This window comes from Sphaeramia orbicularis, chromosome 13 (genome assembly GCF_902148855.1).
Source record: "Sphaeramia orbicularis chromosome 13, fSphaOr1.1, whole genome shotgun sequence".
Lineage (NCBI taxonomy): Eukaryota > Metazoa > Chordata > Actinopteri > Kurtiformes > Apogonidae > Sphaeramia > Sphaeramia orbicularis.
This window is the reverse complement of record NC_043969.1, coordinates 52,467,230-52,494,729: the sequence shown is the minus strand read 5'-3', so window position 1 is coordinate 52,494,729 and position 27,500 is coordinate 52,467,230. Positions and strand designations below refer to the sequence as shown.

General features: G+C 40.8%; 1 protein-coding gene and 1 pseudogene across 1 annotated transcript in view; both read right to left on the bottom strand.

Moving 5' to 3' along the window:
* LOC115431271 (CAP-Gly domain-containing linker protein 3-like) overlaps window positions 1-10,017 on the bottom strand; it is a 22,362-nt pseudogene extending 12,345 nt beyond the window's left edge.
* Window positions 10,018-16,055: 6,038 nt separating this feature from the next.
* The window catches only part of LOC115431273 (sodium/potassium-transporting ATPase subunit beta-3-like), a 14,791-nt gene continuing 3,346 nt past the window's right edge, over window positions 16,056-27,500 (bottom strand). Inside the window, exons 2-7 of the mRNA XM_030151532.1 lie at window positions 26,639-26,767; window positions 26,312-26,410; window positions 22,822-23,009; window positions 21,959-22,009; window positions 19,493-19,579; window positions 16,056-16,618 (exon numbers count right to left, since the gene is read on the bottom strand). Coding sequence (XP_030007392.1) covers window positions 16,451-16,618; window positions 19,493-19,579; window positions 21,959-22,009; window positions 22,822-23,009; window positions 26,312-26,410; window positions 26,639-26,767 — 722 coding nt within the window. The 3' untranslated portion in view covers window positions 16,056-16,450. The remainder of the gene's footprint in view (window positions 16,619-19,492; window positions 19,580-21,958; window positions 22,010-22,821; window positions 23,010-26,311; window positions 26,411-26,638; window positions 26,768-27,500) is intronic.

Here is a 27,500-nt window from a genome sequence, read left to right as displayed (position 1 = left end):
ACGATGGCGAACAGCTCTGGGATGGAGGTCCGAGGGTCCATGAGGATCTCCAAACAGGCCGGGTCATTAGGGTCGAAGAAGGTGAAGGCTGAAGACAGGACAAAAAAAAGAGGAGGGGCAGATGAAAGGATGAAGAACAGAACCAGTGTCTGTCTGTTCTGTGTGGATCAGAACCAGGTGAATGGGTTCTATGGCAGGTTCTGTTCTGTGTTCCAGTCCTGGTTCTATTCTATGTTCCAGTCCTGGTTCTGTTCTGTGTTCCAGTCCTGAGTTCTGGGTGCTCATCAATCTAACTATAGAAGTGGGCGGGACTTTCACTGGAGGAGAACTCAACTCATCCAATCACAGTCCATATCTGACTTCTATCAGTGACCAATAGGAACTAGACTGAGATCTGGAACCATTTACATGTTATAACCCAGGGGTGTCAAACATGCGGCCCGGGGGCCAAATGCGTCCCACCAAAGGTTCCACTCTGGCCCCTGGGATGAATTTACAAAGTGTAAAAATCCCACAGTCCAGGCTGTGGAACTCATTTTAGTGTGGGTTCCACATCCAGACCAATCTGATCTACAGTCAAACAATAACAGCAGAAGAACCGACACAAAAGAAGGACTGCAGATTTACTACTGGGTTTGATGTGAAAAAAATATTACACCATGCCGATAAATACTGACAACTTCAAATATTTGTCTCTGTTTTGTGCAAAAAATAACATTAAATTATGAAAATATTTACATTTACAATAAACAATAAAACAATAAAATATGAATAACCTGAACAAATATGAACAACCTGAAATGTCTAAAGAAAATTAATAAATCTTCAATTAAGTAAAAAAAAAAAAAAAATCTTGAATTAAGCCCAAAAAAAATCTCAAATTCAGCAAAAAATCTTGAATTAAGCAAAAAAAATATTCAATTAAAAAAAAATCTTGAATTAAGCCAAAAAAATTCAATAAAGCAAAAAAATCTTGAATTAGGCCAAAAAAAATCTCAAATTTAGCAAAAAACATTGAATTAAGCAAAACCTCTAGAATTAACAACTTCAAATGTTTGTTTTAGTGCAAAACATAATATTAAATTATGTAAATATTGACATTTCCAAACTATCCTGTAACAATAAAATGTGAATAACCTCAATAAATATGAACAACCTGAAATGTCTAAAGAAAATTAATAAATCTTCATTAAGTAAAAAACAAATCTTGAATTAAGCCAAAAAATCTAGAATTAACAACTTAAAATTTTTGTCTTTGTTTTAGTGCCAAAAACATAACATATTATGAAAATGTTGACATTAACAAACTATTAACCTGAAATATCTAAAGAAAATTCAGCCCAATTTGAACTCTTTTCTTCCTGTTCTTCAGTGTTTAGTGTCTTTGTCGATCTGATCCTGAATGCACACAGACACATGATAAAATGAGGCAGAATATTGTTAAAATTGCACTTATTGTTCTTAAGAAATGTCAGTTTTTTCAGGTTATTCACATTTTTTTTGTTTGGATAGTTCATAAAAGTAAGTATTTTCATAATTTAATTGGGTTTTTGCACTAAAACAAAGACAAAAATTTGGAGTGGTCATTATTTCTAGGTTATTCTGTTATTATTTGACTGGTCCGGTCCACTGCAGATCAAATGGAGCTGAATGTGGAACCTGGAAGAACAGGAGTTTGAGAGCCCTGTTCTAAACCATCAACAGATGGACCAGTAGAAGGAAAGGAACAGTTAGAATATTCATCAAAAATTCAAAAATCTAAATTTCTCCAAACTGTGAACTGGATCTGAGCAGTCATTTGACCAGAGCAGACGTAGACCTGTCCTCCTCATGGACCATCAGCCTTTGAGCTCTGAACAGAAGTGGATCAGAGCAGGAAACTGACTGTAGATGTGGATGCGTCATCAGATCCAGTTCACCTGTGACTCTGCACTTTTCCTTCTGCTGCTCTGCAGTGGGAGGAGGATTTCAGAGTCTGGGATCTGCAGAGAAAACCTGAAATCTGACCGAAACTGAGGTTTGTTTGGAATGAGGCTAAACCGTCCAGACCCCCAGCATGTGTGGTGTGTGTGTGGGGGGGTGTCACTGTCATTCCCCCTACCTGCATGAGATTATACATATTCACTTTAAACTGTTCTCCATGTGTTGGTGCGTTGTAGTTGTTCTAGGTCATTGTGTGTCCATGTTCTTCTTGTTCTTTTTGGTTCTTTGGTGTCATTTGGATCTAGTTGATAGTCTGTGTTCACTTTGTGTCTGGTTGTAGACAGAGCCCCTCATTTCACTGACAAAAACATCCATCAGCTGATTCAAATACACACACTGGATCTGTCTATGCCCTGGAGAAATCTGACTATAGATTTACACTAAGGATGTAACAATATGAAAATTTCATATCACGGTTATTGTGACCAAAATTATCACGGTTATTATTATTATCACGGTATTATTGAAATTGTGCTCAAAGTGTTCAAAAATACTTAAACACACTGAAATAATTTAACCAAGTTGTATTTTAAAAAACAAAACAAAAATAAAATAATTGGTACAATGCACTATGTGCCTATTCTGTCTGTTTTTCAGTCCTTTTGATTTGGCCTTTATATACTATAGAAACAAATGTTTACTATACCCATGTTTGGGATCTGTTTTTTCAGCACAACTTCATCTATATCATCTGTCTGTTATTTTTTCACTTTAACCTACTATAAAAACACAAAAGGACAGAAAACACAAAAAATATATAAAATCCAATTTGAAAAATGTATATAATTTATTGCATAAATAACACACAGATGCTTAACGAACCTTTTCAAAGACTTCAAAAGTGAATATTGGTTCCAGATATTAGGTATAGACAATTAAAATTGTAATAAATTAGAACTATACTCAAATATTTGACATAAAAGCAGATCTTTACATAGGCATTTTTTCCCCTAAAAGTGCAGTAATCAAATACGGTTATCATGAAAATTAGAATTTGAACGCTAATACTAACTGTCTGTGATTTTACCACCGTTTATCGTTATACCGGTAATCGTTACATCCCTAATTTACACATATATACAAATACACACACTGGATCTGTCTATGCCCTGGAGAGATCTGATTATAGATTTACACACACACACACACACATACATATATATGTATGTATATATATATATATATATATATATATATATATATATATATATATATATATATATATATATATATATATATATATATATGCAGAGGATGTGGGAGAACTGGTTGTTCTGAAACTCCACATCTTCACTAAGACACAGTGTTTGAATACAGACATTCTGAAGCTGCTTTCAGACACACTGATGAGGTTCAGAGCTGAACCCAGACCCAGAACCATAGCTCATCTGAAGGGTGGTTTCACTATCATCCCCAAATATGGGCGTTGGGTACCAAGTCCACAGACAGACAGACTGAACACAAGGACAGATGAGAGGATGGAACCAGCAGATACCAGGTTGACCATCAGAGATCTGAGTCCAAAACAGAACAGTCCAAGGAACAGAGAAGAACCTGAACAGAACCATCAGACCTCCAGACCTCTAGAAGAGGACCGAGTCTGAAGGAGACACCGAGTCTGAAGGAGACACCGAGCAGGTGGACCAGAACCCAGTTCAGACAGACAGACAGATCAGGTCTATCTAGGTCTGTCCAGGTATCACATGGGGGTGCGTTCTGTACTGTACATTAGTGATGTGTGGATCAGCGGGTTACTGATGGGTCGGATCGGGTCAAATACCTCCACTAAAGCCCCACAGGTTGAAAAAAAAAACGACTCGTGCATCAGTACCGAACCATAAAGTGAAAGTGAAGATGTTTTACTAATTTTCCTTTTCCCTTCCTTCGGAAACTTTAATTTGAGGGAGCAGGATGTTTGTTTACCCCCCCCCCCCCCCCAGAACTTGGCCCAGATCAGCCCAATCTCATGACTAATTCTGATCTGATCCAATCCAATCTTCTAAAAAAATGCTAGGTGGATAGCAGATACCGATCTGTAGATCAGTATCAGCTACCCATCAATAACCCATCCCTAGTTTGTTTACGCTCAGGTTTGTTTATATTCAGGTTTGTTTACGTTCAGGTTTGTTTATATTCAGGTTTGTTTACGTTCAGGTTTGTTTATATTCAGGTTTGTTTACGTTCAGGTTTGTTTATATTCAGGTTTGTTTACGTTCAGGTTTGTTTATATTCAGGTTTGTTTACGTTCAGGTTTGTTTATATTCAGGTTTGTTTACGCTCAGGTTTGTTTATATTCAGGTTTGTTTACGTTCAGGTTTGTTTATATTCAGGTTTGTTTACGCTCAGGTTTGTTTATATTCAGGTTTGTTTACGCTCAGGTTTGTTTATATTCAGGTTTGTTTACGCTCAGGTTTGTTTATATTCAGGTTTGTTTACGTTCAGGTTTGTTTATATTCAGGTTTGTTTACGTTCAGGTTTGTTTATATTCAGGTTTGTTTACGTTCAGGTTTGTTTATATTCAGGTTTGTTTACGCTCAGGTTTGTTTATATTCAGGTTTGTTTACGTTCAGGTTTGTTTACGTTCAGGTTTGTTTATATTCAGGTTTGTTTACGTTCAGGTTTGTTTATATTCAGGTTTGTTTACGCTCAGGTTTGTTTATATTCAGGTTTGTTTACGCTCAGGTTTGTTGTGACACAGTGTGTTTAAGGTGGTGTAAGTGTGTTGTATTTAAGGTGGACTGACGTACCATAGTCTTTGGGCAGCGGTGCCTGGGCAGACTGGTGCACCATGGGTCGGCGCCGCTGCTCCTGGACTGGACTCTGGTACTCGTACAGTGGTTCTGGCTCCGCCTCTCTGATGGACAGCTCCTCCCCCTCCCCCTCCCCCTCCTCCTCTCTCTCCTCCCTCTCCTCCCTGTCCTCCTGCTCGTCCTCATCCTCGTTCTCCACCTCCGTTCTGTCCTCCGTCTCTCTCTCCTCGTCCAACTCGTACTCCTCCTCGTCTTCGTCCTCCTCTTCCTCCTCCTCCTCTTCCTCGGTCAGCGCCTCCTCCTCGTCTCTCTGGACCCGCCCCTCCTCCTGCTCCTCCCGGTCATGTCTCTCCTTCTCCTGCACCTCCAGGTTCTCCTCTTTAGTCATGATGAAGGCTGATGACGCTGGGCCTGGACACAAACACCACATTAAACCACATTCACTGGGTTCAAAGGTCAACCGGAACCATCGCAGAGCTGTGAGGTCAGAGCGGAATGATGTCACTGACTCCTGATGAACTGGACTGACAGCAGAACGGGTCAGAACAGGACAGAACAGGACAGAACGGGTCAGAACAGGACAGAACAGGACAGAACAGGACAGAACAGGTCAGAACAGGACAGAACAGGACAGAACAGGACAGAACAGGACAGAACAGGACAGAACGGGTCAGAACAGGACAGAACAGGACAGAACAGGACAGAACGGGTCAGAACAGGACAGAACGGGTCAGAACAGGACAGAACAGGACAGAACAGGACAGAACAGGACAGAACGGGTCAGAACAGGACAGAACAGGACAGAACAGGACAGAACGGGTCAGAACAGGACAGAACGGGTCAGAACAGGACAGAACAGGACAGAACAGGTCAGAACAGGTCAGAACAGGACAGAACAGGTCAGAACAGGACAGAACAGGTCAGAACAGGACAGAACAGGACAGAACGGGTCAGAACAGGACAGAACAGGACAGAACGGGTCAGAACAGGACAGAACGGGTCAGAACAGGACAGAACAGGACAGAACAGGACAGAACAGGACAGAACGGGTCAGAACGGGTCAGAAGCACAAAAGAATAACCTTTTAGGTCCAACATGTCAAAGGACTGTTCAGTTCCACATTTAATCCAAATCAATGCATGAAAACCATAAAAATAGAACAGAACATATCAGAATAGAATAGAACATATCAGAATAGAATAGAATAGAATAGAATAGAATAGAATAGAATAGAATAGAATAGAATAGAATAGAATAGAATAGATTGCCTTGTCATTGTGTGTTCTCTGACATTAGGAATGTTGGTTCAGTAAATACAACATGAATAAGCAGAACGTCTGTTCACTTTGATTCTCCTTCAGTCTAATCTAGTGTCAGACTGTTTTAAAGTTCCTGTTCTATAATTTAAATTAGATTGTCTTTGTGTCAGACTTATTCCATCTACATTTATATGTGAAAGTACTCAGATATTAGAACTGCACAAGGACATGTGACCTGGAAACTGGAGGTCAAAGGTCAACTATGTTCAATGTTCTACTGTTGCAGATGTAAACACAGGAGAAATGAGGAGCAGATATGTGAATGAATGAATGAAAACACAGAATGACATTATGACTATGAACAGACAGACAGACGGATAGATGGATGGAGAGACAGACAGACAGACAGACAGACAGACAGACGGACAGACAGACAGACAGACGGACAGACAGATAAACAGATGACAAAACCATTACAGCACCCCTTTGGCCAGACGTTGGCTGAGGTTTAAAAACACCAATACATCAGACAAAATGATAGAGAATATAAAATTAGGAAAAATTTAAAGTAAGATGAAAAAATTTGACATAAATTTTTACAAAAGGTAAAATAAGAATAGAACTAAAAGTGGAATAAAATGAAAATAGCCATAAAATATGAATAGACAAAATATTAGCATTATTAACAGTATTTAGATCTATGAAAGTCTATACAAACAGTGCATTTGTGTTTAAATACATATGAATAAATATTGGCTTGTTATTGCCAGAATGTAGAATTAGACGGAATACAGGATTATTGGATGAGTTATTGTACATAATTCACATTTTTCACATTAATATTCATAGTCCAGACATCTGGTCTAGACCTACCTTCTAAATCCAACAGAAAGGATTCAAAACATCGTAAAAACCTTAACTTACAGTGTTTAAAGTTAATGTTTTGATGTGTAATGTTAAAATCATACAAAGGTAAATTCAAAATATAATTAAAAAAAAAACCAAAAAACAAGCAGAGCCATTTTCAGCTGAATGTTCTGTATTCTGTTGGATGTATTTGACTGTTTTCTCACATATAGAATCAAATTACTGCAAACTAACAACACATTTCTTTTATTTTTAGTTACTATTCTGTCTCCAAACACCTGATTAATCCACTAAATGTACAGAATCTGTCAAGAAACCAACATCTGTCTGCACAGAAGCAGCTGTTAGTGTCTGTTAGCATCTGCTAATCCCAACAGAACAGCTGTGAATCAGCTGATCCGAACTCTAAGAGGCAGGGTTGGTTGGTTGGTTGGTTGGTTTGGTCCGTTCACACTGTGCATCAGTAGAACAGAAGTTCTGTTCAGCTCCATAAGAGGAGGACACACTGACTGGAGCTGAACAGGCTAATGCTAATGCTAATGCTAAAAGGGGCCCAAAAGGGTCATGCTAATGGTGTAGAATATAAAACAATATGATGTGTGATTTAAGGTTCCAAATTAAAGCAGGTTAAGGGTTAAAGGTGGACGTTTGGGTCTTTAAGGGTTAAAGGTGGACGTTTGGGTCTTTAAGGGTTAAAGGTGAATGTTTGGGTCTTTAAGGGTTAAAGGTGAATGTTTGGGTCTTTAAGGGTTAAAGGTGGACGTTTGGGTCTTTAAGGGTTAAAGGTGAATGTTTGGGTCTTTAAGGGTTAAAGGTGAATGTTTGGGTCTTTAAGGGTTAAAGGTGAATGTTTGGGTCTTTAAGGGTTAAAGGTGGACGTTTGGGTCTTTAAGGGTTAAAGGTGAATGTTTGGGTCTTTAAGGGTTAAAGGAGGACGTTTGGATCTTTTGAGGTCATTTCCTGTGTAAATACGTTGGTTTATGTAATTTGCATGAACACATCATTAACCATCGAAGCACAGCTGAGACACGACGAAGCTTATGCAACACAATGTGAGTCAGAGACACAAACTGATACGAAAGCATGAACACACACCAGAGCTGAATACAGACGACAGAAACACAACAAATGAATAAAAATATACAAAATAATAAAGAAGGTGCAAAAAAATGTACAAAAATTAAATAAAAAAGAGTGAGCAATAAGCAATAAATGAACAAAAACTGCCAAATTAACCCATAAAATGAACAAAAACTAATAAAAACCAACAAAATTATAAGTAACAGGAACAAAATAAACCCCAAACTGAACAAAATGTATTAAAAACAAACGACAAATGACAGTGGACGGAAACACTTGGTTTTATATACATTAAATAATAAATAAAATTAACAAAAATTATTTAGAAATTACAAAATATATAATTACAAAAAATGGACTGAAATGAAGGTTAAAAAAAGAAAGAAAAGAAAAAACAAACTGAACAAAAACAGCCAACGTGATCAATAAAATGAACAAAATGAATAATAAAATAATCACTCACGTAGTTTGATAAATGACAGTGAATGTAGATCCTTTATTTATGGAAAAGGATAGATTTTTGCTGAAAATGTCCCGTTTTCTTCAGTTCCCTCTGTTTTTAATAAAATAACCTTTAAATTTCCTCTGAAATGAACATCTACATGATCAGTGAATTAAATATAGAAAATACAGGATTTACACTGAAACATGTCAAACACAGAGAAGAACATTCGACTAACTGTAGATAAATGACCTGGTAATGGTTCATACGTCAGCCAGCTGTGACCACAGCTGTGGGAGCTGAAGGGTTAAGCATGTCAAAGCTGAAGGAGCACGTGACACACTGAGGCCGGACAAATGAACAGAATAAAAAAAAAAAAAAAACACTGAGGCCGGACAAATGAACAGAATAAAAAAACAAAAACACTGAGGCCGGACAAATGAACAGAATAAAAAAAAAAAAACACTGAGGCCGGACAAATGAACAGAATAAAAAAAAAAAAAACACTGAGGCCGGACAAATGAACAGAATAAAAAAACAAAAACACTGAGGCCGGACAAATGAACAGAATAAAAAAAAAAAAAAAACACTGAGGCCGGACAAATGAACAGAATAAAAAAAAAAAACACTGAGGCCGGACAAATGAACAGAATAAAAAAAAAAAAAAAACACTGAGGCCGGACAAATGAACAGAATAAAAAAAAAAACACTGAGGCCGGACAAATGAACAGAATAAAAAAAAAAAAAAAAAAAAAAAAAAAAAAAAAACATCTAAGTGATCAGTGGAAAACTGGAGCTGAAGGTTTGGATTCAAGTCTGAGGTTTGATGGAGTCATGATGAAGAGGAGGAGGAGGAGAGGAGGAGAGAAGGAGAGGAGGAGAGAGGAAGAGGAGGAGAGGAGGAAGAGGAGGCAGAAGAGGAGAGGAGGAGGAGAGGAGGAGAGGAGGAAAGGAGGAAGAGGAGGCAGAAGAGGAGAGGAGGAGAGGAGGAAGAGGAGGCAGAAGAGGAGGAGAGGAGGGGAGAGGAGAGAAGAAGAGGAGGAGGAGAGGATGCCATGGCATCCTCCTCTTCTTCTCTCCTCCTCCTCCTCCTCCTCCATCATCAGCCTCCATTTTAAGACACAACCACCAAAACGCCGCAAAAAACACCGTCAAACCCCCGCACGCACACGCGCACGCGCACAGAATCCATCCGCCATCACTGAACCGACCCCATCTTCCACGCGCGTCTGTTTGGGCCAATGTGCGTAGCAGGAAAAAAAACGCCCCACTGCCAAACAATGAAGCGCACGCACACGCACGAAAGGCAAGAGCACGCGCATGTGTCCGCATTCGGGACCCGTTTCCACGCATTTCCACGGACTGGGCTCATTCTGGAGGATGTCAGCGGCCGTCGGAACCAGGGAGGCGGATGTGACGGGCTTTGTTTGGAACTACGCCCGTGCACCTGCCTCCGCGCACGGGCGTCACCAAACACCGACACACGCGCACGAGCACAGATCACAGTAAACACACAGTAAAAAAACACAGAGTAAAGGTGGTTTTACCTGGAAACAAGCCGCGGGTGTGACGGTGTCGTCGACTGTCTCCGCTCCGGTCCGCAGCTCTGACTCTAGCTCCTCCCACTGAGTCTAGACCCACCCATCAACCCCCCCCCCCCCCCCCCCCCCCCCCCCCCATTGACGACACAGACGCATTTTACGCATTGATGTGATAATAACGGCTCCGACTTCAGTGAATAAACGCCTGAAAAAAAAGATGAAAAGAAAGAAGACAGGAAAAATAAACCCACAGATGACACTGACCTTTGACCTTTGGATCCTTCAGGGACGGTCAGTGGTGGGCGGGGCTTTGTGGAGCCCCCCCCCAGCGGACACACATGATCTCAGACATTCATTTGGCAAGTGATGAATCTATCGATGATTTTCCTTGATTCAATTCCATTAAATAATTATTTGAATCAGCAAAATTACAGTAACAAAAACAACAACAACAACAACAACAACAATAATAATAAAATAATAAAAACAACATCAATAATAATAATAATAATAATAATAATAATAATAAAAACAACAACAACAACAACAACAACAATAATAATAATAATAATAATAATAATAATAAGAAGAAGAAGAAGAAGAAGAAGAAGAAATATTAAGAATGTGAAACAAATGTGTGAAAATGAATAACAGCTTGTCTTTTATTCCAGAACCAGAAACAACCATGAAAAGTACAAAAGTAGAAGTATATATAAACATATGTGTGTACATCTAAATACTAACCCCAGTCCCATCAGTGTTCAGTGTGTCTGTAAATGTGTGTAGATATAAACTGGTCCAGTCCAGTCCAGTTCCCTCTCTAACTCTAATCTGTCACTGAGTCTGAAACACATTCAGATCTAACTTTCATGATGACGTAACCCTTATTCAGTGTAAATAAACCCATGTGTGACCACAGCCTTTTCTAAGTGTTTATTGTGAACATTGGATTAAAACAGTACCGGTTCTTCAGTCCTGTTCTCAACAGGCTGGTATGACTTCAGTTTTCCACCAGATGTCACTGGCACCAAGGAATGGAGACTTTCTCAGCTCAACTATTACTAAATAATTATATATAATAATATTATATAATGTAATATTATTATATACTATTGATAATATATATATTACTATTTATGAAAACCTCAGTGGTTCACCTACACCTACACCTACCCTAACTGTAAATGTCCCTATGGGATGAATAAAGTATCTCTCTCTCTCTCTCTCTCTCTCTCTCTCTCTCCTAACCCCTGGTCCTACCCTTCCTTGCCCTAACCCAATAGAAGTGGGTGGTACTTTCACTTACCTTCAGAGTTCACCTGTGGGGGCGTGGTCTGTGTAGGTGTTCATCCATATGCAGTCTGTAGTTTTGGACATCTTCTCATGTGAACTTGATATTCTGGTCCACTGAGTTGAAGGTGAAGGTGTCCACGGATGTACTCAGAGTCCTGTGGTCCACGTCTTCCATGTATATGTTGGTTACTATGGGGACACTGGGGAATGTGTGGTTCTGTTGGTGAGTGTGTGGTTCTGTTGGTTCCATCTGGTTCCTTCGTTACTTCCTTGACCTTGCTGAGGAAATCCTGTGTTTTGGACTTGGTACCGTGTGTGTCCAACCAAACGGGCCCAGAAGGTCATCAGATGTTTGAAAGGTTGTAGGTGTTTGAGTTGATACTGGATTAATGCCCACACAGACCACTCCCCCACAGGTTGGTAGGTTCAGCCCCCCCCCCCTTCAACCAGTCCAGTAGAAGAACCACCAAGAAGAACGCTGACCTGGACAAATGAGAACCTCCACAGACAAACATCTACACACTGACGTATGGACTCACATTTAGTCACATGGAACTGTAACTGGACGTTCATTCAGTATTCAATAAATCTGTGTCATTTTGTCCAATCATATTAACCTAACTTAGACGTTAGTTGATGTTTCCATATTTGTTCTTCCTTCAGAGGTGGTTCCTCATATAGAAGGATTTACTACATATTCAAAGATGAGCAGTGTTTAGAACTTCCTGTCAGCCATCTTGGTTATGAGTAAAAATAAACACACTTCCGTGTCTGTCCACTAGTGGTCAGTGTCTCTGATGATGGACCAGCGTCCACTGTGTTGGCTGATATGAACTAAAAGAACCAAACCAGGAATATACAAGAGAACAGCAGAACAGCTGGAGAACAGAGGAACCCTGGACAGGGGAGGGTTCCTGTTTCAGTCCCTGGACATTTGTCAGGTTCTGTCTGAGTCTTTCACCGTCTCCAAACCTCTGAGGACACTGAGTTAGATGAGTTTAGACAAAAGTGTAAGTTCTAGTAGCAGCAGAACAGCAGATGCACAAATATAAGAAACATTACAAGACAAAAAGGAAACAAAAGACTAAGAACAATAACTATAAATAAGTTAAAATAATAAATACATACATACATACATAAATAAATAAATAAATAAATAAATAAATAAATTTGCACATTAGAAAGTAAGTTTGGGGAAAAAATAGTAATAACAGATAATTAAAAAAAAAAACAATGATTAAATTATATATATGTTTTAATAATTGTAGATTTGGATTAATAATAGCAGAACTACAAATAATAATAATAATAATAATAATAATAATAATAATAATAATAATAATAATAATAATAATCCCTTTTCTCTGTTTACATTTTACACTAATTCATCAGTGTTTCATTTTTCCATCTGAACATAATAAATCATCTGTTTATTTGTCGTCATTTGTGAAATTAAATGAATTTCCTGTTTTATCTTTAGCGTCGTGTTTCAGAGTAAAAGACATTTCAATTAATCTGAGAATTCACTGCCTCTGATTATGACACTGATGAATGAATCCTGATGAATTCTAATCTTTATTAACATGATCCTTTTGTAAACATTCCCAAAGTTCCATTTCTACATGGAATTAAGCTAAAGACATTGAACGTATGCATAAACAGCAGAAGAAGGAGCTGAAGTCCATGATAACACTGGAATCTTTATTGACAGATTTATACAGATGCAACAGTCCCATGTGGGCCGTGTTTGTCCAGCAGACAAACACAAACTGAAGTTATGAAAAACGGTGAAAAGCAGTCAGTCCCACTGTACAAAAAGTGACCATCATTCATGTACTTGGAAGGGCAGTGAGTGAAAAGAGGGTGGAGCCAAGCAGATCTACGTCTGACGAACCAGAATGAACACAACACGACTCAGAGGAATCACACGCATCTACATCTGAAACAGGAAAACTGGAAATAGAGTAAAAATCTGCAGGATTTACTTATATTCACACCTTAGTTTTATAATTCCACAGACGAGATGGAAGAGGTGAAGGTACGGCGGCATTTTAGGACCAAAAAGAAAAGAAAAACAGACAGTACGAGAAGAAAGTCGTAACATACTGAGATCAAACCTGCGATTTTACAAGATTAAAGTTGTAAAATTAGGAGAATAAAGTTGCAGTTTAAAAAACAAAATCATAATTTAATGAAAATAATGTCATTCTTTTATGAGATTGAAGTCATAATATTATGAAAATAAAGTCGTAATATTATTAAAATATAAAATCGTAGTTTTTTTTTTAATCATAATTTAATAAAAATGTCGTACTTTTATGAGATTAAAGTCATAATATTATGAGAATAAAGTTGTAATATTAGGAGAATAAAGTCGCAGTTTAAAAAAACTCTTAATTTAATGAAAAAAATGTCATATTTTTATGAGATTAAAGTAATATTTCTAAAATAAATTCTCAATGGTGTGATAAAAGTCCTCATTTATAAATCTTAATCCTTGTTGATGACAGTTTCCAGTTACAGCGAATGCAACAAACGAAGCATCAGCGTTCACTTCTGTTGGAGTGGACGACTAATGCTAATGTGTTGATGGTGGGCGGGGCTAATAGTCTCAGGATTTGGTGGGCGGGGCTAATAGGCTCAGTATTTGTCCTTCGTGTGTAAACCCCAAACGAAAGTAGAACCTCACAGAATGTTCCAGTTCTACATCATGTGACCAGTGGGTACGACTGTATTCTGGAAATTAGGATATTTTTCACCTGTTTTTAAATTGCGACGTTATTCTGGTAAAATTCTGACTCTTTGTATTTTGTATTTGATTTATTCCCATAAAATGACAGGTTTAATGTGTATATTTCACGCCTTTATTCCCATAGTAACATGTGTGTTTATTTTCCTCCGTGGTCCTAATCCGCCGTCGTATGAAGGGGCTCAACAGTCAGAGTTAAATAAAGGACGCAGACAGAACTGCAGCTTCACGGACACAGTTCACAGCTGAATCTGACAGGGGGCGCTGTGTCCCACATACGCTTCACATATTATTACGTCATCACTGGAGCTCGAGGATTTCAGTTTGATTTGACTTTGGATTTGAAATATGTGAAAAAAACCATGTGTGGGAAAACTTTAGATGAATCATAAGGACTTATTTCTGATATTCTAACATTTAACCCTCTGCTGTCCTGCACATACAGCTCAGTTTAATCACCTAAAACACCTGATGTGAGCAGGGTTGGAATAATATCATGGACATCAACTTCAGCCATAAAAAATACCAAATACTTAAAAACATTCATATTTTTAACCCTTTAAATGACATGTTTGTAATGTAAACAAATTGTGTATTACATATTTTTGATGCAAAAAACACAAAAATGTTTTTTCTTTCTCAATATTCTACAAATGAATTGTATTGTTATATATAAATTGTATTATTGTATTGTCCCAGAGCCAATCATGAACTCATTCTCCTCTTGTTTATGTTTTTTTTTTTTTTTTTTTTTTAACTTATTCTCCTCTTGTTTCCACAGTACTGTGCTCATATATGGAGTATACTTCAGTTCATTCTTTTCATTTTTCTACCACAGTACTGTGGCAGCTGATGGAAGAAACCACTAATTAGTGATCGTTTATAGTACAGAATAGGAATGACTGTTCTAAATACTCTATATGTTGTTTTATGGTGTTCTTCGCTCTGGACGCTGGAGAAGGTGGGCGGGGCTACATGCTAGATAGATGTGATAGTGTCCAGTGTGACTTCAGGTCTGTTTGAAAATCTTAAAACCAAAAAAAAATATTCCAACTGGGGCTTGAACCCTACATTGAAGTCCGATACGTTACCAAGTGAACTAAACATCATCTGTAGCTGAAGTCGACCTATTCGTCTTATGACTCCCTTGGTACTTTTCAGGACATACATGACGGTCTAGACATGATATAAGGAGGGCTCTGATTGGCTCTGTGGAAACAGACAAACTGATATTTCGTGCCACAGTACTGTGTCAGTAGACACTTCATTATTTATTACCTCTGCCAGGAGGTATTGTGATCACTTTGCTTTGTGTGTTAGTTTGTTTGCGTGTTTGTTTGTTTGTTTGTTTGTTTGCAACTTTACAGGAAAACTCTTCCACCCATCTTTCCCATATCTTCCCCACAGATAGGCCTAGGCCCTGGGACCAGCCCATTACATTTTGGTCCCAGTAGGCCAAAGTTCAAGGTCACAGCAAGGTCACAACATCTACAATTTTCCTATCTCTCATCATTGAGCAATTTTCCAAAATTCATAAGAAATTCAAAACGACTCAGATTTGCCTCCGATTTGATCCACCTGTAGCTTAGAACAATATCTTGTATCTGGAACTAAATTATCCACATCCGCTGTGGAATGTGGACTCTGTGGACGTTTACATTTGACAATGAAAATCCCATTTACGTCACATTTTTCATTATAACTCAACAAATATTGATTGGAATTTTATATAATTTGACATACACATGACTGGTACCAAGCTTCAACTTTTTCTGCTGTATGGAACAACCTGGACCTGGTGTATTTTGTACTCACTTGGTAGAAGGGTGTTAGTGTAGGAATTTAACACTGTTTATTGTGGGATGGATTTAGTGGATGGACAAAAATGAATTCAGACTGTAAAATAATCTGAACTTTAATAACAGGAAGTGGAAGGTGTGCTTCATATGTTCACCTGGACACCAGAAGGTTAAAAGTCACAGCAGGTTTATTTATTTGATCAAACATATGTTAAAAGGTCGAAGTGTTAACGTTTGGTCCTCGGGTGTGTCCTCAGTGAAGTTACAGGTTCTACTGGCCCGCTTTATTTTGGACTGTTGAAGGTCATGTGATCGTTTACTTACATCCACAATATACAGAAAAGGTAAAAACGACTACTTATTGTGCAGCTCACATGGTTCCACAGCAGATCTGATCTCCTCCACCCGTCTGAACTGGACCCACTGGAGTTACTCTGGTTTGGGTTTCATCCATTCAACGGTCGACAGAGAACTGTCAGAACCCGGGTCAGAACCGAACCGACAGACGGATGAAACCCAACCCGGTGTTCGGTTCTAAAATGGACCAGGACGGACCAGATTCAGTCCACGTGGGTTCAGACTTCCAGGATTAGATCAGGTCTGGACTGGAACGCATCCACAACTGCAGCTTTATTGCCAGTGTAAACCCAGTTTGTGGTATCCATGGCAACCGGGCACCAGGTGCAGTTACTCTGACACTTTGACCCGGAACGTCACACGACCTAGAAACTTGTCCCTTTCGTCGTTATTTCGCAGATCGGTCCCTTCCAACTTACATTCCACCGTCTGCTCCACGTTGAAGTCGTCTTTAGTCAACAGCAGTTTGACAGCGACCAGAGGTTGGACATAGTCCGGCTGTCCAAGAGAGACGGACAGTTAAAATGGACAAAGAGAGACGGACAGTTAATATGGACAAAGAGAGATGGACAGTTAATATGGACACAGAGAGACGGACAGTTAATATGGACACAGAGAGACGGACAGTTAATATGGACAAAGAGAGATGGACAGTTAATATGGACACAGAGAGACGGACAGTTAATATGGACACAGAGATGGACAGTTAATATGGACAAAGAGAGACGGACAGTTAAAATGGACAAAGAGAGACGGACAGTTAATATGGACAAAGAGAGACGGACAGTTAATATGGACAAAGAGAGATGGACAGTTAATATGGACACACAGATGGACAGTTAATATGGACACAGAGATGGACAGTTAATATGGACAAAGAGAGACAGACAGTTAATATGGACACACAGATGGACAGTTAATATGGACACAGAGAGACGGACAGTTAATATGGACACAGAGAGACGGACAGTTAATATGGACAAAGAGACAGACAGTTAATATGGACAAAGAGACAGACAGTTAATATGGATAAAGAGAGACAGACAGTTAATATGGACAAAGAGAGACGGACAGTTAATATGGACAAAGAGAGACGGACAGTTAATATGGACAAAGAGACAGACAGTTAATATGGACAAAGAGACAGACAGTTAATATGGACAAAGAGAGACAGACAGTTAATATGGACAAAGAGAGACGGACAGTTAATATGGACACAGAGACAGACAGTTAATATGGACAAAGAGACAGACAGTTAATATGGACAAAGAGACAGACAGTTAATATGGACAAAGAGACGGACAGTTAATATGGACAAAGAGAGACAGACAGTTAATATGGACAAAGAGACAGACAGTTAATATGGACAAAGAGACAGACAGTTAATATGGACAAAGAGACAGACAGTTAATATGGATAAAGAGAGACAGACAGTTAATATGGACACAGAGAGACGGACAGTTAATATGGACAAAGAGACAGACAGTTAATATGGACAAAGAGACAGACAGTTAATATGGACAAAGAGAGACGGACAGTTAATATGGACAAAGAGAGACAGACAGTTAATATGGACACAGAGACAGACAGTTAATATGGACAAAGAGAGACAGACAGTTAATATGGACAAAGAGACAGACAGTTAATATGGACAAAGAGAGACGGACAGTTAATATGGACAAAGAGACAGACAGTTAATATGGACAAAGAGAGACGGACAGTTAATATGGACAAAGAGACAGACAGTTAATATGGACAAAGAGAGACGGACAGTTAATATGGACAAAGAGACAGACAGTTAATATGGACAAAGAGAGACGGACAGTTAATATGGACAAAGAGACAGACAGTTAATATGGACAAAGAGAGACAGACAGTTAATATGGACAAAGAGACAGACAGTTAATATGGACAAAGAGAGACGGACAGTTAATATGGACAAAGAGACAGACAGTTAATATGGACAAAGAGAGACGGACAGTTAATATGGACAAAGAGACAGACAGTTAATATGGACAAAGAGAGACGGACAGTTAATATGGACAAAGAGAGACAGACAGTTAATATGGACAAAGAGAGACAGACAGTTAATATGGACAAAGAGACAGACAGTTAATATGGACAAAGAGAGACGGACAGTTAATATGGACAAAGAGACAGACAGTTAATATGGACAAAGAGAGACAGACAGTTAATATGGACAAAGAGACAGACAGTTAATATGGACAAAGAGACAGACAGTTAATATGGACAAAGAGAGACAGACAGTTAATATGGACAAAGAGACAGACAGTTAATATGGACAAAGAGAGACAGACAGTTAATATGGACAAAGAGACAGACAGTTAATATGGACAAAGAGAGACGGACAGTTAATATGGACAAAGAGACAGACAGTTAATATGGACAAAGAGACAGACAGTTAATATGGACAAAGAGAGACAGACAGTTAATATGGACAAAGAGAGACGGACAGTTAATATGGACACAGAGACAGACAGTTAATATGGACAAAGAGACAGACAGTTAATATGGACAAAGAGACAGACAGTTAATATGGACAAAGAGAGACAGACAGTTAATATGGACAAAGAGACAGACAGTTAATATGGACAAAGAGACAGACAGTTAATATGGACAAAGAAAGACGGACAGTTAATATGGACAAAGAGACGGACAGTTAATATGGACAAAGAGAGACGGACAGTTAATATGGACAAAGAGAGACGGACAGTTAATATGGACAAAGAAAGACGGACAGTTAATATGGACAAAGAAAGACAGACAGTTAATATGGACAAAGAAAGACGGACAGTTAATATGGACAAAGAGACGGACAGTTAATATGGACAAAGAGAGACAGACAGTTAATATGGACAAAGAGACAGACAGTTAATATGGACAAAGAAAGACGGACAGTTAATATGGACAAAGAGACGGACAGTTAATATGGACAAAGAAAGACGGACAGTTAATATGGACAAAGAGACGGACAGTTAATATGGACAAAGAGAGACGGACAGTTAATATGGACAAAGAAAGACGGACAGTTAATATGGACAAAGAAAGACGGACAGTTAATATGGACAAAGAGACGGACAGTTAATATGGACAAAGAGAGACAGACAGTTAATATGGACAAAGAGACGGACAGTTAATATGGACAAAGAGAGACAGACAGTTAATATGGACAAAGAGACGGACAGTTAATATGGACAAAGAGAGACAGACAGTTAATATGGACACAGAGACGGAGAGTTAATATGGACACAGAGACGGAGAGTTAATACTATGAGTGAAGGACTGTCTCCAGTGTTTCCTGTCCATCTGAGGGTCCACACACACATGTCAAACATTATTCTTTTTACTCACATGTGCTTTTTTTCCATAGTACGGGAAAAACATCTTATCCAGACGTCCTTCTGAAGGAAAGTACTGCATCTGTAGAGGACTGTCCCTCTGGAAGAAAAACACAGCGACTCAGGACCATTTAAGGATCACAGATATCCACCAACCATCCACCAGACATCCACCAACCATCCACTAAGTCAAGTCAAGGAGTCAGATGTGAAAACACTCACTACGTTTGAACAACATTTCGGAATCATTCAACCAATCCCTGGATCACAGGAGGACGGACCAATTTCACCATCAATGTCAGGTCCAGCTGGGACGGCCTATGTCTCAACGGGATCAGCACTGGACAGCACTATAGCTACGTGTACCTTAAGAATAAGTTCAGCACTGGACAGCGCTACAGCTACATGTGCTTTAAGAACAGGTTCAGTACTGGACAGCGCTATGGTTACCTGTGCCTTGAGAACAGGTTCAGCACTGGACAGCGCTATGGTTACCTGTGCCTTGAGAACAGGTTCAGCACTGGACAGCGCTACAGCTACATGTGCTTTAAGAACAGGTTCAGCACTGGACAGCGCTATGGTTATGTGTGCCTTAAGAACAGGTTCAGCACTGGACAGCGCTACAGCTACATGTGCTTTAAGAACAGGTTCAGTACTGGACAGCGCAAAGACAGCTGTGTCCTGCTCACAGGCAGAAGACGGTGGCTGTATTTTGTGGAGCTCACTGTGTCTCTAGGTTCTAAATGTAACAGCTCAGACTGGTTTTGTACTGACTTTTGGAAGGGCACAATGCAGTAGAGCAAATACATGAGGCCTGTACAGAACAAAACAGAGAAAAAAAATGGCTCCTTCTCCCAGGTATTAGCTGGCTCCTGTCATTAACTTGAAAGAGCCGCCGTTACGTTAGCATCTGATACATCACTATTACTCACACTGGTAACGTTATGTCAGTGCACTTCAGTAATGAGAACATTGTTTGTCTTCTGCCACCTGTTCTATGTTCTCAGTCAAATCAGGTATAAATGTGTGAAGTCATGCCTTTGTTTGGAGTAATAGAATAATGGAGTGAACTGGACTTCCTATCTATTATCAATAGTAATAATATCAACATCTTCAACTTTTTAAGTTCATGATTATATCAGGCCATGCCCCCACATATGATGACATCAGCATACGTACATGTATACAGACATGAGTTTATCAGGGCACGCCCACATATGATGACATCAGCACATACAGAGACATGATGACATCAGCTGGATCGATGCTAAAATAAACTACACTATGTGTAGGGGGTGGGGCTTGTGTTTGGAACCACCTGTTTATATTTATTTCACAGACCTGAGGAGACAATCTGATTATTTTATATGTTATTTACAGCCAAGGCCAATTCCAGAACTTCAAAAATATGATAAAAAATGAATAACTGTTGAATTCTGACCTAAAACAAACTGTAAAATAATCTGAGCTTTAATAACAGGAAGTGGAAAGTGTGTTTAATATGTTCACCTGGACACCAGAGGGTTAATAATAATGAATAAAGATTGAAAAAAGTCAATAATAAAACACAACACATAAACACCTGACATCTGATTGGTCAATAACCAATAACCCTAAATATCAGCTGATAATGAATGTCAGTTTAAGCTGTATTTCTTTTAATCCTATTAGTTTCTTGACACAGTCTAACCCAGGGCTGTCAAACTCATTTTAGTTCAGTTCCACATTCAGCTAAATTTGATCTGAAGTGGGCCGAACCAGTAAAATAATAACATAATAATAATATATAAATGTCAGCTCCAAAATTTTCTCTATGTTTTAGAGTAAGTAAAATTAAACAATGAAAAGGTTTACATCTACAAATTATCCTTTCAAACAATGTGATTAACATGAACAAACTCAAAAAATAATTGTAATTTTAACAATATTATGCTTCAATTTATCATTTACACATGTTCATTACAACTTACAGATCACAGAGGATCTACAAATACACAAAAACATTTAACATCAGGCAGAATATTGTTAAAATTGGACGTACTTCTCTTAAAAATTTAATTTTAGTGTAAAAACATGAAAATATTTACATTTACAAAGAGAGAAATTTGGAGTTGAGAGTATTTACAGATTATTATTATTGTATTTTACTGAATCCTGCCCACTTCAGATGGAATTGGTCTGAATGTGGAACTTGAACTAAAATGATTGTTAACATCTTAGTGTAATTTTTGCATTTCACAAATTCATCCCAGGGGCCGGACTGGACCCTTTGGCGGGCTGGATTTGGCCCCCAGGCCGCATGTTTGACACCTGTGGTCTAACCCTATAAATACACCAACAGTCTGTCTGCATCTGTGTGGACGAACACATACACACACACAGACCATCACACATACCTGCACGTATCGCCATGGTAACCAAATCAGTGCACCTGTAAGGGTTAAATGTGTGCCGTCAGTCCGTCTGTGCTGTGTGTTACCTTAGCGGTGCAGTTGATGTAAGGATCTCCATGAGGTTTCAGGCCGATCACCTTCAGAGGATCACAAACATTTATGTCAATGAAACGTCACATCTGAACAAAACGAAACGTACGTTATTTAGAAATTAGAAGGAGATCTGTCTGTCTGTCTGTCTGTCTGTCTGTCTGTCCTTTTTGTTCATTGTGCTACTGTTTTATGTTTATTTTTGTCTATTTTGTTCAGTTTTCATGACTCCGCCCCCAAAGGGGAGACAAGGAGTTTTGGTTTTGGTTCAGTTTGTTGTTTGACAGAGGGTTAGTACACTGGTCTGTCTGTCTGTTTGTCCTCTATCGGTCTCATTTCTATCATTATTGATTGTCCTATTGTTTGTTCATATTCTCTAATCGATCTGATCAGTTTTTTCCAATATTAGACCAAAGTTCAACACATGGATATTTCACCAGAACTTCTGTCAAAATCATCGTATCGACTTCAAACCAAAGCCAAATGGTTAATTTTTCCGTTCTCCATCTGATGGTTTGCATCATGACATTGTAAATATCCAGGGTGGGGGGGTGGGGGGGCACATTTCAAATATCTGTAATATTCACCAATCTTCATCTGATCAAACCTAAATTTAACAGTAACATCTGTGTTCCACTTCCTTCACATACGACACATTTACAAACTCTAGGTTTTTCACTGTAACTCCCTCAATTTTGCAGATGAAAAAAAATAACTAGTATCAGATTAAAAAGAGTGAAAATATCAGCCACTGTCTGTCTGTCTGTCTGTCTGTCTGTCTGTCTGTCTGTCTGTCTGTCTGTCTGTCCCCTGTGTGTCCATCTGTCTGTCTCCATGCGTCCATCTGCTCTGTACTGACCCGGTTCATCTTGATAATGATGCAGGGGTGTCCCTCGGTGAATCCGAAGCTGGTGTCTGGCAGACCTGAACACTGTCGGAGCCGACTGCGTTTGAACTGGCACACCTTCTTCACCTCCTCTTTGTCCTGTTCCGTGTATTCTCCAACCAGACAAAGGTCGTTCCGCTCCTGGATGCTGTCGTTGTATTCTGCAGGATAGAACCACATTTCAGCTCAGACACAAAGACACAGTCAAACTATGGGATGGACACACGTCCACATGTCCACCACACGTCCTATAGGTAGAAGAGCATCATGGGAAATATTTAACAAAGGCACAATCGGAACAGAGGACCACCAAGTCCACAGGTCAACACAGAAACCCCCTTTCATCTGAAGGGTTAGGGTTAGGCTGGTATATGGATTATCCATCCATCCATCCATCCATCCATCCATTATCTTCTGCTTATCCGGGGCCGGGTCGCGGGGGTAACAGTCTAAGCAGGGATGCCCAGACTTCCCTCTCCCCAGACTCCTCCTCCAGCTCTTTTGGGGGGACCCCGAGGCGTTCCCAGGCCAGCCCAGAGACATAGTCTCTCCAACGTGTCCTGGGTCTTCCCCGAGGTCTCCTCCCGGTGGGACATGCCTGGAACACCTCCCCAGGGAGGCCTCCAGGAGGCATCCGAAACAGGTGCCCGAGCCACCTCAGCTGGTTCCTCTGGATGTGGAGGAGCAGCGGCTCTACTCCGAGCTCCTCCCTGGTGACTGAGCTCCTCCCCCTATCCCTAAGGGTGCGCCCAGCCACCCGACGGAGGAAACTCATTTCGACCGCTTGTATCCGGGATCTTGTCCTTTCGGTCCTGACCCAAAGCTCATGACCATAGGTGAGGGTAGGAACGTAGATTGACCAGTAAATCCAGAGCTTCTCCTCTCGGCTCAGCTCCTTCTTCACCACAACAGACCGGTACAGCGACTGCATCACTGCAGACGCTGCACCGATCCGTCTGTCAATCTCATGCTCCATCCTTCCCTCACTCGTGAACAAGACCCCAGATACTTAAACTCCTCCACTTGGGGCAAAGACTCCCCACCGACCCGGAGAGGGCAGACCACCTTTTTCCTGTCGAGAACCATGGCCTCGGATTTGGAGGTGCTGATCCTCATCCCGCTCACTTCACACTCGGCTGCAAACCGCCCCAGGGCACGCTGAAGGTCCAGGTTTGATGAGGCCAACAGAACAACATCATCTGCAAAAAGCAGAGACGAAATCCTGCGGTCCCCAAACCGGACCCCCTCCGGCCCCTGGCTGCGCCTAGAAATTCTGTTCATAAAAATTATGAACAGAACCGGTGACAAAGGGCAGCCCTGCCAGAGTCCCACATGGACCTGGAACAGGTCTGACTTACTGCTGGCAATAAGAACCAGGCTCCTGCTTCGGTCATACAAGGACCAGACTGCCCTCAGCAAAGGGCCCCGGACCCCGTACTCCTGAAGCACCCCCCACAGGATACCATGAGAGACACAGTCAAACACCTTCTCCAAATCCACAAAACACATGTGGACCGGTTGGGTGAACTCCCATGAACCCTTGAGCACCCGATGGAGAGTGTAGACCTGGTCCAGTGTTCCGTGACCGGGACGAAAATCGCATTGTTCCTCCTGGATCCGAGGTTCGACTATCAGTCGGATCCTCCTCTCCAGTACCCTGGAATAGACTTTTCTCGGGAGGCTGAGGAGTGGGATCCCCCTGTGGTTAGAGCACATCCTCCGGTCCCCCTTCTTAACAAGGGGAACCACCACCCCGGTCTGCCAATCCAGAGGTACTGTCCCCGACTGCCACGCAATGTTACAGAGATGTGTCAATGATGACAGTCCCTGCACATCCAGAGACTTAAGGTACTCAGGGTGAACCTCATCCACCCCCGGTGCCCTGCCACCGAGGAGCTTGCCAACCACCTCGGTGACTTCAGCTTGGGTGATGGACGAGTCCACCTCTGAGACCTCAGCCTCTGCTTCCTCCATGGAAGACATGACAGTGGGATTGAGGAGATCCTCGAAGAATTCCTTCCAACGTCCGACAACATCCCCAGTCGAGGTCAGCAGCTCCCACTTCCACTGTAAACAGTGTTGGTGGTGCACTGCTTTTCCCTCCTGAGGCGCCGGATGGTTTGCCAGAATTTCCTCGAGGCTGACCAATAGTCCTTCTCCATGGCCTCCCAAACTCCACCCAGACCCAAGATTTTGCCTCCACAACCACTCAGGCCGCAGCACGCTTGGCCTGCCGGTACCCATCAGCTGCCTTGGGAGTCCCACGAGCCAATAAGGATCTATAAGAGTCCTTCTTCAGCTTGACAGTGTCCCTTACTTAAGGGGTCCACCACTGGGTTTGGGGATTGCTGCCACAACAGGCACCGGAGACCTTGTGACCACAGCTCTGAGCAGCCGCTTCGACAATGGAGTTGGAGAACATGGTCCACTCGGACTCACTCACTCACTCGGACCTCCACCCAGAATCTGGGAGAAGCTCTACCGGAGGTGGGAGTTGAAGACCACGCTGACATCGGGCTCTGCCAGATGTTCCCAACATTCACAACACGTTTGGGCCTGCCGAGTCTGTCCAGTTTCCTCCTTCGCCAGCGGATCCAACTCACCACCAGGTGGTGATTAGTTGACAGCTCTGCCCCTCTTTTCACCCAAGTCTCCAAAACACTTGGCCAGAGGTCTGATGACACGACAACAAAGTCGATCATCAACCTCCGGCCTAGGGTGTCCTGGTGCCACGTGCACTTATGGACATCGCTGTGTTTGAACATGGTGTTTGTTATGGACAAACTGTGACTAGCACAGAAGTCCAATAACAAAACACCATTCGGGTTCAGATCAGGGAGGCCGTTCCTCCCCATCACCCCCCTCCAGGTCTCACTGTCGTTGCCCACGTGGGCATTGAAGTCGCCCAGGAGAACAATGGAGTTCCCAGTCAGAGCACCATCCAGCAACCCTCCCAGTGACTCCAAGAAGGCCGGGTACTCTGCACTGCTGTTCGGCCCGTAGGCCCAGACAACAGTGAGGCACCTGTCCCCGACCCGAAGGCGTAGGGACGCGACCCTCTCGTTCACCAGGGTGAACTCCAACACATGGCAGTTGAAGTGAGGGGCTATGAGCAAGCCCACACCTTAGGAACAATTTTCACCAACACTCCTGTTTCTTTTTTTTTTTTTACCTCCACCAGGAGGTATTTTGATCACTTTGCTTTGTTTGTTTGTTTGTTTGTTTGTTTGTTTGTTTGTTAGCAAGATAACTCAAAAAGTTATGGACGGATTTTCATGAAATTTTCAGGAAATGTTGATACTGGCACAAGGAAGAAATGATTAAATTTTGGTGGTGATCGGGGGGGTGTTTCTGTGTGTGTGTGTGTTTGTGTGTGTGTGTTTGTGTGTGTGTTTGTGTGTGTGTGTTTGTGTGTGTGTTTGTGTGTGTGTTTGTGTGTGTGTTTGTGTGTGTGTGTACTCACGCTGCAGCAGGTTGTGCAGTTGTTGGATGTACTGGCTGTAGTCTGACGGGTCACTGCGGTTGAAGGTGATTTCAGCCGCATGTGGTCGAATCACCAGACCTGAGGACAGTCAAAGATGGGAGAAGAAAAGGATCAAGTAAGACCACTGGACCTGCACCACGACGGACGGTGGGACCATGGACGGTGGACATGTTTACCAGAGATGTTAATGTAGACGTCAGTGTTGTTACAGTAGATGTAAATGTTGTTATGATGACCTTTGTGGTGGATGGTGGACAGTGGACAGTGGACGGTGGACGGTGGACAGTGAACAGTGGACAGTCTTACCAGGGTTGGACACACGGTCCTGATGTCGTGGGACATTTTCATCCAGCGTCTGCAACATCACCCACATGGTCAGAGAAAACATTCCCGCCAGGAAGCCATAAAACACCAGGTAGAAGAGCAGGATGAGCCCTGAGGACACAAAGACCAGGACCAGATTAGAACCAGAACCAGATTAGAACCAGGACCAGGTTACAACCAGACCTTCAACCAGGTCCCAGATCCACCTGTGATGAACCGGATCAACCAGAACTCAGAAGTAAATGTTCATCAGAAGATGGGTGTTCAGAGGGACAGGGTCAGCGTGGATGTGTGATCTGAATTTTTTGCTTTTGAATTTTTTGCATCTGAACTTTTTGTATCTGAATTTTTTTAATTCTAATTTTCCAAACACAGTTGAATTCAGAGACAAAAAATTTGGATACTTAATTTCAGTATAAAGAAATTCAATGCTAGAAATTCAATAGCTTTTATAATTCCAAATCTGATGAGACAGGTTTACTTCCACAGGAGTCCCACAATGTTAGAGAAATAGTGGGGAAAAAAAACTGAAAAAAAATTACCCAAAATTAAAAAAAAATACATCTGCCTTAACTTCATGTCAGTGATGGAGAATAACTGCCTTTATATATGTGCCAGGTTTGAAGTAAACTGAACCGAAATTAATATTCTTATGGACATTTGAAATGTCGTCCGTTATCAGTAAATGGAAGAAAAAAAGTTTTTAAAAATTCACTAAAAATTTGAATTTTGACCTTCTTTTCCCTAAATGTAATCACATCTATTCTGGATCAGTGGGAATCTATGAACACAATTAGGTCTAAACTCAACCAGTAGATTTACTACTAAAGGGTAAACAAGAGAA